General features: G+C 33.0%; 3 protein-coding genes across 5 annotated transcripts in view; 1 reads left to right on the top strand and 2 right to left on the bottom strand.

The window, feature by feature from the left end:
- The window catches only part of LOC105124981 (sugar transporter ERD6-like 5), a 5,261-nt gene extending 699 nt beyond the window's left edge, over positions 1–4,562 (bottom strand). The window contains exons 1-17 of one of the 2 annotated variants that reach the window (XM_011025220.1): positions 3,940–4,548; positions 3,110–3,172; positions 2,482–2,571; positions 2,313–2,372; positions 2,098–2,163; positions 1,947–2,012; positions 1,779–1,854; positions 1,625–1,689; positions 1,337–1,429; positions 1,137–1,217; positions 942–1,026; positions 812–855; positions 658–720; positions 518–577; positions 376–429; positions 239–298; positions 1–115 (exon numbers count right to left, since the gene is read on the bottom strand). In XM_011025220.1, coding sequence (XP_011023522.1) covers positions 1–115; positions 239–298; positions 376–429; positions 518–577; positions 658–720; positions 812–855; positions 942–1,026; positions 1,137–1,217; positions 1,337–1,429; positions 1,625–1,689; positions 1,779–1,854; positions 1,947–2,012; positions 2,098–2,163; positions 2,313–2,372; positions 2,482–2,571; positions 3,110–3,172; positions 3,940–4,101 — 1,303 coding nt within the window. In that variant the 5' untranslated portion in view covers positions 4,102–4,548. Of the gene's footprint in view, positions 116–238; positions 312–375; positions 430–517; positions 578–657; positions 721–811; positions 856–941; positions 1,027–1,136; positions 1,218–1,336; positions 1,430–1,624; positions 1,690–1,778; positions 1,855–1,946; positions 2,013–2,097; positions 2,164–2,312; positions 2,373–2,481; positions 2,572–3,109; positions 3,173–3,939 lie in introns of both variants that reach the window. The other variant, XM_011025222.1, reaches the window with a different exon arrangement.
- A 3,442-nt stretch (positions 4,563–8,004) lies between these two features.
- Positions 8,005–10,052, top strand: LOC105124980 (60S ribosomal protein L13-1-like). 2 transcript variants are annotated; one of them, XM_011025218.1, is made up of 5 exons: positions 8,005–8,113; positions 8,579–8,694; positions 8,842–8,975; positions 9,404–9,562; positions 9,646–10,052. In XM_011025218.1, the coding sequence occupies exons 2-5, from the start codon at positions 8,586–8,588 to the stop codon at positions 9,865–9,867; spliced, it is 624 nt and encodes a 207-aa protein (XP_011023520.1). In that variant the 5' UTR covers positions 8,005–8,113; positions 8,579–8,585; the 3' UTR covers positions 9,868–10,052. The 2 variants fall into 2 exon arrangements, with proteins under 2 accessions (XP_011023520.1, XP_011023521.1); XM_011025219.1 differs by having other exon boundaries at positions 8,058–8,153.
- A 317-nt stretch (positions 10,053–10,369) lies between these two features.
- LOC105124978 (sugar transporter ERD6-like 3) overlaps positions 10,370–10,766 on the bottom strand; it is a 5,808-nt gene continuing 5,411 nt past the window's right edge. The window contains exons 18-19 of the mRNA XM_011025217.1: positions 10,667–10,750; positions 10,370–10,582 (exon numbers count right to left, since the gene is read on the bottom strand). Of these exons, the coding sequence (XP_011023519.1) occupies positions 10,464–10,582; positions 10,667–10,750 (203 nt within the window). The 3' untranslated portion in view covers positions 10,370–10,463. The remainder of the gene's footprint in view (positions 10,583–10,666; positions 10,751–10,766) is intronic.

Below are 10,766 nucleotides of genomic sequence, written 5' to 3'. Positions count from 1 at the left end.
CTGCTGAACTCCAATCCATCAAGAAGTTGAAAGCATAGGATATAATCCAAGAACCTAACCAGCTAACTAGTGTCACTAGGCTTCCAGCTGAACCCTTCATGTTTATAGGAAAGACCTGAAATTGAAATCATTCTTATGGTCAAGCTATTCATCATTTATTCATATTTCAAAAGTTTATCGAAGATAATAGAAATTTTCCGAGCACTATGAATAGTTGAGCCTAATGTAGTCCACTTACCTCAGACATAATAACCCATGGAATCCCTCCCATACCTAGTGAGAATGATCCTGTATAAATCTGATTGAATGATCTGTAAGCATAACATGTGTATCAGAAAGAAAGGAGAATTTGCCTTCATAGTTATTTAGCATTACCAGCACACCAAAAAGTGCAAGAAATGGAGAGACAGCCACCGATTTATTAAGGTACTGCAAATAGCAAGCTATGTGCTCTCAGCAAATTTGCATAAAAATGGGGAAAATATTTCCAAGAGAAATGATTTAATTCCAAAAGAACCTGCAATAAAAATGATAACGCTGCAAGAAAGCAACCCAAGCATGTTCCTGCAGCAGAGACCTATAAAAATTGGTAGACTTCAGGATGGGTTAACACTCAAATGACATCACAGACTTGGAACAATTTCTATGCCTTCATACCATCAAAAGAGGACGTCGTCCAGATATATCCATCAGAACTACTCCAAGTGCTGTCATTGGAATCTGCAGAAAACAAATTCTAATATTTGTCACACTTTATCTCTTACAAAGAATTAAGGAGAGTCCAATGCTTAACAACATTGAGAGTTGTAACCTGAACAACAACCATTGCAATCATCCCAATACTGCCAGAGAACCCTGTCATACAATCAGAGATTCAAATGATCACTTCTCCTGTTTGAATAAATATTGTATAGTTAATTAATGAAAGATCCTTCATCTACCTGCTGATATAAATATGGAACTTGCATAAAATGCAATGCCATTGACCCCTCCAAATTGTTGCAGTACCATCAGGCCAACTCCAACCTAAACAAATTTAATTTACTCCTAAATTTTATTCCTATTGAATGTTTCTCCAAATTCAGTGGGACAAAAAGGGAAAATTTTGTGGTTAGGATGTATCACAGAAAGCTCACAATGAGTGAATGAGCATACTTCCACTGGAATAATTCAAATATACTAGCTTCTGAAAGCTGCAGAACGGTTTCTGTGTAATCCTGTAACCATTAAAACCCATCTCTATTCTTATGTCAAAGCAAATGAACAAAAAACACAGACGTAAAGCGAAGTGCAAAACTTCAATTTTATGTTGAACATATCAAGTAAAAAAGCTTACTCTAATCTCAGCTGCTTCATCAGAAATATCAGCATTGTGCCCTCTAAGGCACTGTAGAGCCACTTCACATTCTCTACCTCGCCCAATCTTTGCCTGCAACAGTCATTTGCCATATACTCTCAAATCTCTCATGTTAAACGGATGCTAGCTTTTCTTACATGCACTAACAAGAAATTTTAGCAATTTACATGGACACAAAATAATCAGAAGTTTCTAGAGCAGCAGTGACAAAATTACAATCCCTTCATGGCCATACAAAGTTGTTTACAATTTCGGAGTATTGCTCACCAACCATCTAGGAGATTCTGGAATGAAGAATAGACCAACAATCTGAACAATACATGGAATAGTTCCTGGATTGACACCAAAGACAAGCCAGCAGTCATGGAACTACCTTCGCATTACTTGTAGGATCACCAAATTAAGCAGACAGAAAATTTACCAATTAGAGCTAAGATTCGCCAGGACACGAAAGCTCCAATAAGATATGTAATTGACACCCCACAGCATATCATCAACTGCAGAATCAGTGGTGAGTAGGGCATCAGAAAATGATATTCTTTGTCTAGAGCCAAACAGTATACACTAAGTGGACTTCATAATGCCATACCTGATGAACTGTCGTAAAACCTCCTCGAAGATTCTTAGGAGTAATTTCAGCTATGTATACGGGAATCTTTTTGTCAATGAAAACACAAATGACTTAGTCCTGATCCATGAACGAGCAATCAACTGTGAATCAAATGCTGAAAGAGAATTACCACATAAGAAAGAAGGCCCATCCCATATCCAACAAGCAATCTTCCAACATCAAGCCACCAAGAAGCCTTTCAACACACATTGAAAAGTTCAACATATTGATTCAATAAAATAAACATAGAACTGATATTGAAGCATTCATATTCTCCTTAGAAACTGTACAGAGCATAAGCATAGTAATGAAACTGCAGGATGTCGAAGGAGATGAGAAGAGAACCTTGGAGAATGTTATTAGCATCCACCCTATAATGCAGATTATTTCTGAAAAGCCCATTGTCTGGTTTGTCAAAGCCAAAGTAAGGAAAAATCAAGAGTTGAGAAGTGGCTTGATGTAGAATTTGATAGTAATGTGGTACAGCCAGTTATAATTCCACGGTACTACTTACACCTCTTCGGCCGATATAATCTGCTATTCTCCCACTCATTATTGCTCCTATCATTGCCCCAATGGTCAATATTGAACCAAAAAGTGAGTACTGCATAAAAAAATGAGATAGAAAGCAAACATTTGAGGAATTTAAAACAAAATTAAATTACAATAAATTACACATGAGATTCAATTAATGGCATAATTTTTAATCTTAGACACATGCAATTTGGCTGATGCATCAAGTTTCTTGGTGAATGATGAAGTTCAATACCTGCAACTATTGCCTTTCATTACTAATCATGAAAGATATATTGTTATTCCTGTCAAAAAATCATCTCAATCTAAGAACTTAAGCTATTAGGTGAGCTCCATAATGGTTTTATATTATTACGTTACAATTCCCTTCATTACTAAAGGTCATTCTGTTAGAAAAGTGTTGATAACAATGAAATCAAGATTATTTTCATCGACTAAAATCAATTTATGTGTTAAAACAAGACTGCATATCAAAGATCCATGCTCCTATATACAGAAAAAAAAAAAAAAAAAGCAATACAAGGCATTTTATGCAAAAGGACAGAATGATGCGGTACTTATTGAGCAACTGAAAAGATTTTACTTAACTTTGTATTATAATCGCTTACCTCTGCTACAGATAGACCCAGGTCTTCCATGATTCCAGATTGAGTAGGTGATGAATATCCTATCTGTACATAAAATTTATGCAGTTTAGTCCACAAATCAGCTGAAATGGATAGCCATTCTTTTGGAGGAGAGATATCATTGTGCACAATTGGCCTAGCAAGTTCATATTATCACACTGCCAAAGACTGCTATGCACCCCAGAAAAGAAACCAATAGAATAGAAAGCCTCCACACCTCACCATGAAAATATAAACATATTCATCAAAAGTTAGTACCAATATCGTTCAAATTCCAAGATGAGATTTGAAGATCCTCAGATTAAATGCACCTGCTGTAATTGCAATCCACTACCTTATCTTTCATCAATAAAAATGAGGGCAATTCTTTTCCAAATGTATCTTACTAGTTACTTTCAAACTTCATGTTTTTTTGCTCATAAATGCATTTTAATGGAGGGGGTGGAAAGAAGATAGCTTCTCAGAATAATGCAAGTGTCATGCCACTGCGTTCTGCCTCGCAGCATTAATTAACAGCAAATCAGTATCAGGGCTACGACTCATGATCTTTTATTTGCAAATCTAGGACTGATGAATCCATCCATTGGTTAAGCCTTGAGAATTATTTACCTCTAAAACCATGCAAACTTAATCTAACTAGTTCATCATTTACAAGAAATAAAAATCGGTGTCAATTAAGGGCAGTTTGGCCCAAGATTCTGCACGAGACAATATTTAATCCCAACATATTCATCGTGTATCAAAATAGGAAATCTTTCATGGACCACACATTTACTTACAATGATAGTAAGGGTAATAGCGAAAGAACTTACAGCTGATCCGAAAACATATGAACCTGACACAGCTACAAGGGTACTTAACACCACCATCGTTGTTGCTGAAGAACCTCCTCTCTGCTCTTTCCCTCCACTGCCACCACCATGTATTTGAGTCCTTTCTTTGAGAAGTAAAGCGCTTGATATTTCTCCTTCCATTCTTATCCTACTCTTATCTTGAATTTCTTGAAAGACCAAGATATAATTGAGCCAAAACAATTAAGGGACCATGAAGAAAAGATGAGTTCAACTGTTCAAGTTCAAGCATGGAAAGAGAGTTTCTGTGTAGTAGGACTTGATGATGAACACCAAGACAGTATGACAGGTAGACTGCTGGCAAGGGACCCACTCGATGTTGACTGCCTTGTCTTCTGTTTTTCTTGTTGGGGATTGATGAAGGGATAAAAGTGCATTAGGTCCCTGTATTTTCTAATTTTAATCATTTTAACCATGTATTAAAGTTTCTGACTTATAAGCCCTTTACACTTTCTGTCGTTGTTGGGTACTTCTATCCTCTTACGAGTGCTCCCAGCCTTCTCTCTCTCTCCATCCGCCATGAAAAAAAATTGAGAAGCGCAACGATGCTACACTTTTTGTTGAGTCTTGCTAGCCATTATAGCTAATAAACTAGGATAGCTGGGAAAAGTACGAAAACTTTTGTAAGTAGAGAGAAAAAAATATTATTAATATTAATTTTATTTATAAAAAAATTAATATTAAAAATCTTATTCAATAAATGTAATTTAATTGAGATGTTTGTTAGTGTTTTAATACTCTAAAATGATAAATATGAGTTTGAGAAATTTTTGGAATTTAAATTAATTTCAAGTTTTTTTAATTGATTTTAAAATTATTTGAGATTATAAATAAGTTTATCAACTTAACTAAAATATTTTAAATAAAAAAATAGTTAAGAGTTGAATTTTTTTAAGGACATAGTACCATGGCGCAATTTTCAACACTGCCTGGATTTTTTTTACATAGAAGGGTAGAAAATATTAAGATGGTTGGCAATTACCATCTTCTTAAATCAAATAGATTGATTAAACCTTTTTTATTTACTTGGAAAAAAATTATCATGTTTTTTATTTTTTCAGAGCGTATTTGTTAAATTTTAATTTTTGTGTTTACGGTAAAAAAACACAATAAAATATTTAATAATATATCAAATTGTATTTTATATTATGGAATCTATTAAAAAAATTAAAATTAAAACATAGTTTTTACATTTTTTTAAACTGAGTTTCAATCACTAAACATTTTATATATTTTTTTTATTATACATAAATCTTAATTATAATTTTTATTAAACATGTATTTAAAGATAAATAACTATATTTTTTAATCCACGACTATAAAAGTTGCTTAAAAAAATACTCTTATTAATCCAACATGCCTCTTTTATTTTTTTATTTAATAATTTATTTTTTATACAAAAAGAATCATGCATCTAGTTGCCATGCGATTAAATATATAATTATTTTAGATAAAAAGTTATAAAATGCAAGTTTAACATATTAAATCAAGTTTATTTATATTTTTTATTATTTTAATTAAATATTTTAAATTTTAATTTATTTTTTCAATATTAAATTAATTAAAAATTAATCACCATATTTTATTTTTTTTCTAGTTTGCTTTTTCCTAAGATTATCATACTCGGTTGTGACAGGCTGAAACGACAAGAAGTTCTAGCTATTTAGGATTGCCTCGACCAGCTAGACACCCTAGCTTGACAATCTTTGGGCTCGACAAGTTGGCCATGCTATTTTTAAGCCTCAACAGAGTACACTTACACAAGCACATTTCTCAAAGTATTTTTTGAGTTCTAAGAAGTTCCTGCGGTGGCACGCACCTCCTACTGGTTCATACCTGCACACCTTCAAACCATACATTGCCGTTCAAGTGCACGCCAGATTCTTTATGCAGAGCAGAAATACCAACTTTTATACTAATAGCACAGGCGAAACATCACAGTTGATGGTGAGCACCAATCTTCTCTACTAATGACACAAAATACACAAGAACTCATCTGCAACTCCACATATGCAACCTCACTCACTTCAAGGTATTCGCAACACCATTCTCTGCGAAGATAAGTAGACATGCTCGAGATTTATAAATATCCATAGGTATAAGGTAAACCATTCAAGTTCAAGCCATTTAAAAACTGCATGTCAGTTCATTCAATCACACTCTCTAAGATCTTCATTCTATTTCTTTTCATTCTACATTATTTTTTTCTTATATATACAAACTTAATTACAAGGTTAAACTTCAACCCATTACGCATTGAAGGGAATCTCAATTCTATGTTGGAGTTTTTTTTAGAATTCATTTCTAATAAGGAATTTTTTATCTCTTTGGGCATGTTTATCATCTTTTATTTGTTTATTGAATTTGCAAGGTGTTTAGTGAGTTTAAAGATTAGTTGTGATCCACGTGAATTAACTCAAATATCTCAAATTATATAAAAAAATATATTTTTTAATGTATATATATATATATATATAAATTAATAACTTTTTTTATTTATATAAAAAGTTAAATAATACAATCTCACTAGTTAAAAAAAAAAAAAAGAAGAAGCAAAGAACAATTGTCTACGCAATATTTTTTATGTGAAAAAGATAAAACAACCAAAATAAAAGTCCGTACCCGAACTTTCCCACCGTTCCTATTCCCATTCGATGATACTGCTACGCTAGCACATGTCTGTCTTTAGCTCAATTATATATAGGTTTGTAATGTATTTTAAATATTATGCGGTTGAAGAGATGAAAATAACAGAGATGGTGAAGGTAAGATAAAATTGTGTTTAATATTGGTGTATAAGATATGGTAATTATTATTATTATATTATCTTCGGTTATAGTCAATATACAAAAAAAAATGAAAAAATATATATTTTATCTTTAATATATATTATTGTAAAACTTATATATTCTAAATATATATATATATATATATATTAATTTATATTATGTGTTTAAATTAATAATAAACCACGAATTGACTTGGCAGGTTGATTTGGAACCTAGGCGGCTGAAGACTTCGACTACTTCAAGTTTAAGAAAAAAAAAAGATTGTCTTAATCCAATCTAGTCAGAAAACCTGAGTCGATTTAGGATCAAATTTTTTTAAAAAAAATTATTAAAATAAAATTGCTTTGATTTTTTCAAAAAAATACGTCAATATTAATTCAGGTTAACCCGAGTTGACCCTCCCTACCAACTACCCGAGCCTTGCCTCAGTCAGCTCTTGAACTGAGTTTTAAAATTATAATAATAACTACTTTTTATTTTTATGTTGATTTAGATCAACTTAGGTTGATTCTTCCATTCTATAACCTTGGTTTTGTCCTGAATTTACATTCGAGTCAGGTTTTAAAATTATGATAATAATTATTTTAGTCATTTCAAATTTTAATTATACAATTTTAGAATTAAAATTTTTTTAAAATGATATTTTAAAAATAAAAATATTATATTTAAAAATATATCTCGAGACCTTCTATTTTAAATATATAAAAATTTATTCCATAAATATTATAAAAACATATTTAATTTTATATATTTATCATTGTAGCGTCACTTACCATTTCGCTCGCCTGAGGTAACTGAGAAAGAAATAATAATAACAAAAAAAAAAAAAAAGCAAATGACAAGCATGAAGCATGTGCTCGTCCACGTCCAAATGAATATTTTTCTTCATGGAAAATGCCCTAGGGCAGCAATAAATAAAAACGATTTAAAGTTAAATTAAATGAATTTTTTTAAAATAATATAATAAAAATACTGTTTTAACTAAGTAATTGCCTGTTTAGTCAATCCAAATTAAAATATAATGATAAATACTATTTCTAACAGATTTTGAATACTTGAAAAAATATTAAATGATTTTTTTATAATTTTATAAAAAAATTAATATTAAAGATACAAAATAATTTTAATTTTACTTTAAATAAAAAATATGCGCTGCATCCTAAATATCTTTTAAATCTACATAATAATACCAGATCTGGTTAGTGGTGTTGGGCCGGCTTGTATTGGGCTTTGTCACATTTGAAAGGCGAAAAGCTTAACCCTAAAAAACCCTACACCCTAGAATTCTTCTTCCTCTTCCCCTTCCTCATCCTCTCATAAACGGCTGCGCCTCTCTCTCTTAACAGGTGTCTCTCTTGTCTCTCCTTTGCCTTCAGTTTCTTTTTTGTAAGTAACCCAGAATTTGGGTAACCATTTTCTTGTACTTCGCTTGCTTTACCAAGAACATTGTTGGATCTGCTGACGAGTTTTAAGCATTGCTTCTTTTTTTTTTAGCTTGTGGATTGCTATTGCCTGCTGGTTAGCTTGCACAAGAGTTATTAAGTGATTTTCTGTTTTGGATTTTCTCCCACCTCCAAATTATTATCCCTTTTCTCTCTCATTGTCTTTGTGCTCTCCATCCTGCTGCTTCGATTTGTAGCTTGTTTTGTCCAATAGGAAGCCAGTTAATGGTTAATCTAAGTGACTAAGTGATTTAGTTTTGATATAGCGTGCTTGTAGTTTTTGTTAGTTTAAGCCTTGCTTTCTTAACGTTGTCAGCATGATTCGTTTCACATGTCGTGTCTCTCACTCTGTGACTTGTACTGGCTCAGGTAAGACATGGTTAAGCATAACAATGTTGTGCCCAATGGGCACTTCAAGAAGCACTGGCAAAACTATGTCAAGACATGGTTTAACCAACCAGCCCGAAAGACCCGCAGACGCATAGGTGAGTGGCTTCTGTCTGTTTACATGTAGTTTTTATCTTTTAATCAAATATACCCATCTCTGGTCTGTCTGTTTACATGTAGGGTCCTTTCCTGGAAATAGTTATATTAAGAATATTTATGCCTGTGTTATTTGTAACCATCTTCAGCTCGTCAGAAGAAGGCAGTCAAAATCTTTCCTCGACCTACGGCCGGACCTCTTCGACCCATTGTACATGGCCAGACTTTGAAGTATAATATGAAAGTGAGAGCTGGTAGGGGTTTTTCTCTTGAAGAACTCAAGGTTAGTTGTTTTTTTTTACTATCCTGATTCTTCGTTTATTTTTTCATGTTTCATTATCTTCTAGTCTTCGAAGGGCTTAATTTCCCCCCTGCTATTAATTGCGTTCATCTGCTTAGAGATTTAAGGTTAGGGTATCTGTATTTACTCCGATATAGAGTTGTATTTTTACTTTGCACAGTTTCACATTTTAACTTAGAAATGTTTCGTATCAACATTTAATAGAGATGGATATGTATGTATGTATCTAGTTTTCATGGCACATTTCTCTGGGAGCATGGATATGTAAAATTACTTTAGGTCTTGCAAGAGTCTTGGGGATGGTTTTCACTTTCTATGTAATTTTTGGATATTTTTGGTTCTACGTGGTAACTGTGGATATGTTTGTTAGTTTTGTATAGTGAATAAACCATTTCTTTTTTCTTCACTAGGCTGCTGGTATTCCAAAGAAACTTGCTCCAACAATTGGAATTGCAGTTGATCACCGTCGCAGGAATCGGTCTCTGGAGGGTCTCCAAGCTAATGTTCAGAGGCTGAAAACATACAAGGCCAAATTGGTTGTCTTCCCAAGACGTGCTCGCAAGTTCAAGGTACTTTATGTGGTATGGCTGAATTATATGATGATCGTCTGGTTTTCTACTTGGAATTCATTTTATACATGCATTCCTTGCAGGCTGGCGATTCTGCTCCTGAGGAACTGGCAACTGCAACCCAAGTACAAGGACAGATTATGCCTATTGTACTGGAGAAGCCATCGGTGGAGCTTGTGAAGGTCACTGAGGAAATGAAGTCATTCAGGGCTTATGACAAGCTCCGTGTGGAGCGCACAAGTGCACGCCATGTTGGTGTCAGGTTGAAGAGGGCTGCAGAAGCCGAGAAGGAAGAGAAGAAGTAGAAGTTTCCTGTGAAGTGGATTTTTGTTGTTTATCGTGTCTTGGGAAGTTTCAAGGATTCCTAGTTTGTGGACTTGCTTTCAAATATATTTGAAAACGCTGCTTGCCATTATTATTATTGTTATTTTTTTCCGTGCTCAAGTTCTGATAGTATTGATAACATAGTTGGGCTGCTTGTTTCTGTTCTTAAGGTTGATTAGACGTGTTCATTCCATACTGGACTGGAAATAATTGCTTTGAGGTTATAGTAATTTCCCAACTTACTCAGGATTTCATTATTTTTATTCATAAATCAATTACATATAATTGTTTTTTTAAAATAATTAAGGAAAAATTTCACGTCCTCAGCCCAACATTCATAAATCAATTACATATAATTGTTTTTTTAAAATAATTAAGGAAAAATTTCACGTCCTCAGCCCAACATTCATAAATCAATTACATATAATTGTTTTTTAAAATAATTAAGGAAAAATTTCACGTCCTCAGCCCAACATTCATAAATCAATTACATATAATTGTTTTTTTAAAATAATTAAGGAAAAATTTCACGTCCTCAGCCCAACATTGTACCATCTTTAGAATTTCCCGATCACAACTATGAGCTGATTAATGTTGATTGTATTTCTTCCAGTGTCCGTCCCTTTGTCTCTGGCACCAACCTCCATATGAATAAAATAGTTAAAGCACACATTCCACTGAAGATGAAAAATGTTCCTGCAAAATACTATAAAGGTCACAATAGGCATGAAAAATTCTTCAGTATTTGTGTGTTTTGATGCAGGGAGGAAGATGATTCACCAGCTGAACTCCATTCCAACATGAAATTAAATGTGTATGTCAGAACCCAAGAACTAGCCCAGCTGGTTAAAACCACAAGGCTTCCTGTTGATGCCTTAAT

The sequence above is a fragment of the Populus euphratica genome, unplaced genomic scaffold (assembly GCF_000495115.2).
Source record: "Populus euphratica unplaced genomic scaffold, PopEup_1.0 scaffold28.1, whole genome shotgun sequence".
NCBI classification, from domain to species: Eukaryota; Viridiplantae; Streptophyta; class Magnoliopsida; order Malpighiales; family Salicaceae; genus Populus; species Populus euphratica.
The sequence above is the reverse complement of the archived record's forward strand: the minus strand, read 5'-3'. Positions and strand labels throughout refer to the sequence as shown.

Coding starts and splice junctions, on each gene's coding strand:
- LOC105124980 (XM_011025218.1), top strand. CDS start 8,586: ATGGTTAAGCATAACAATGTTGTGCCCAATGGGCACTTCAAGAAGCAC. Junction 8,976..9,403: donor TTTCTCTTGAAGAACTCAAG/GTTAGTTGTTTT, acceptor TTTCTTCACTAG/GCTGCTGGTATTCCAAAGAA. Junction 9,563..9,645: donor GACGTGCTCGCAAGTTCAAG/GTACTTTATGTG, acceptor CATTCCTTGCAG/GCTGGCGATTCTGCTCCTGA.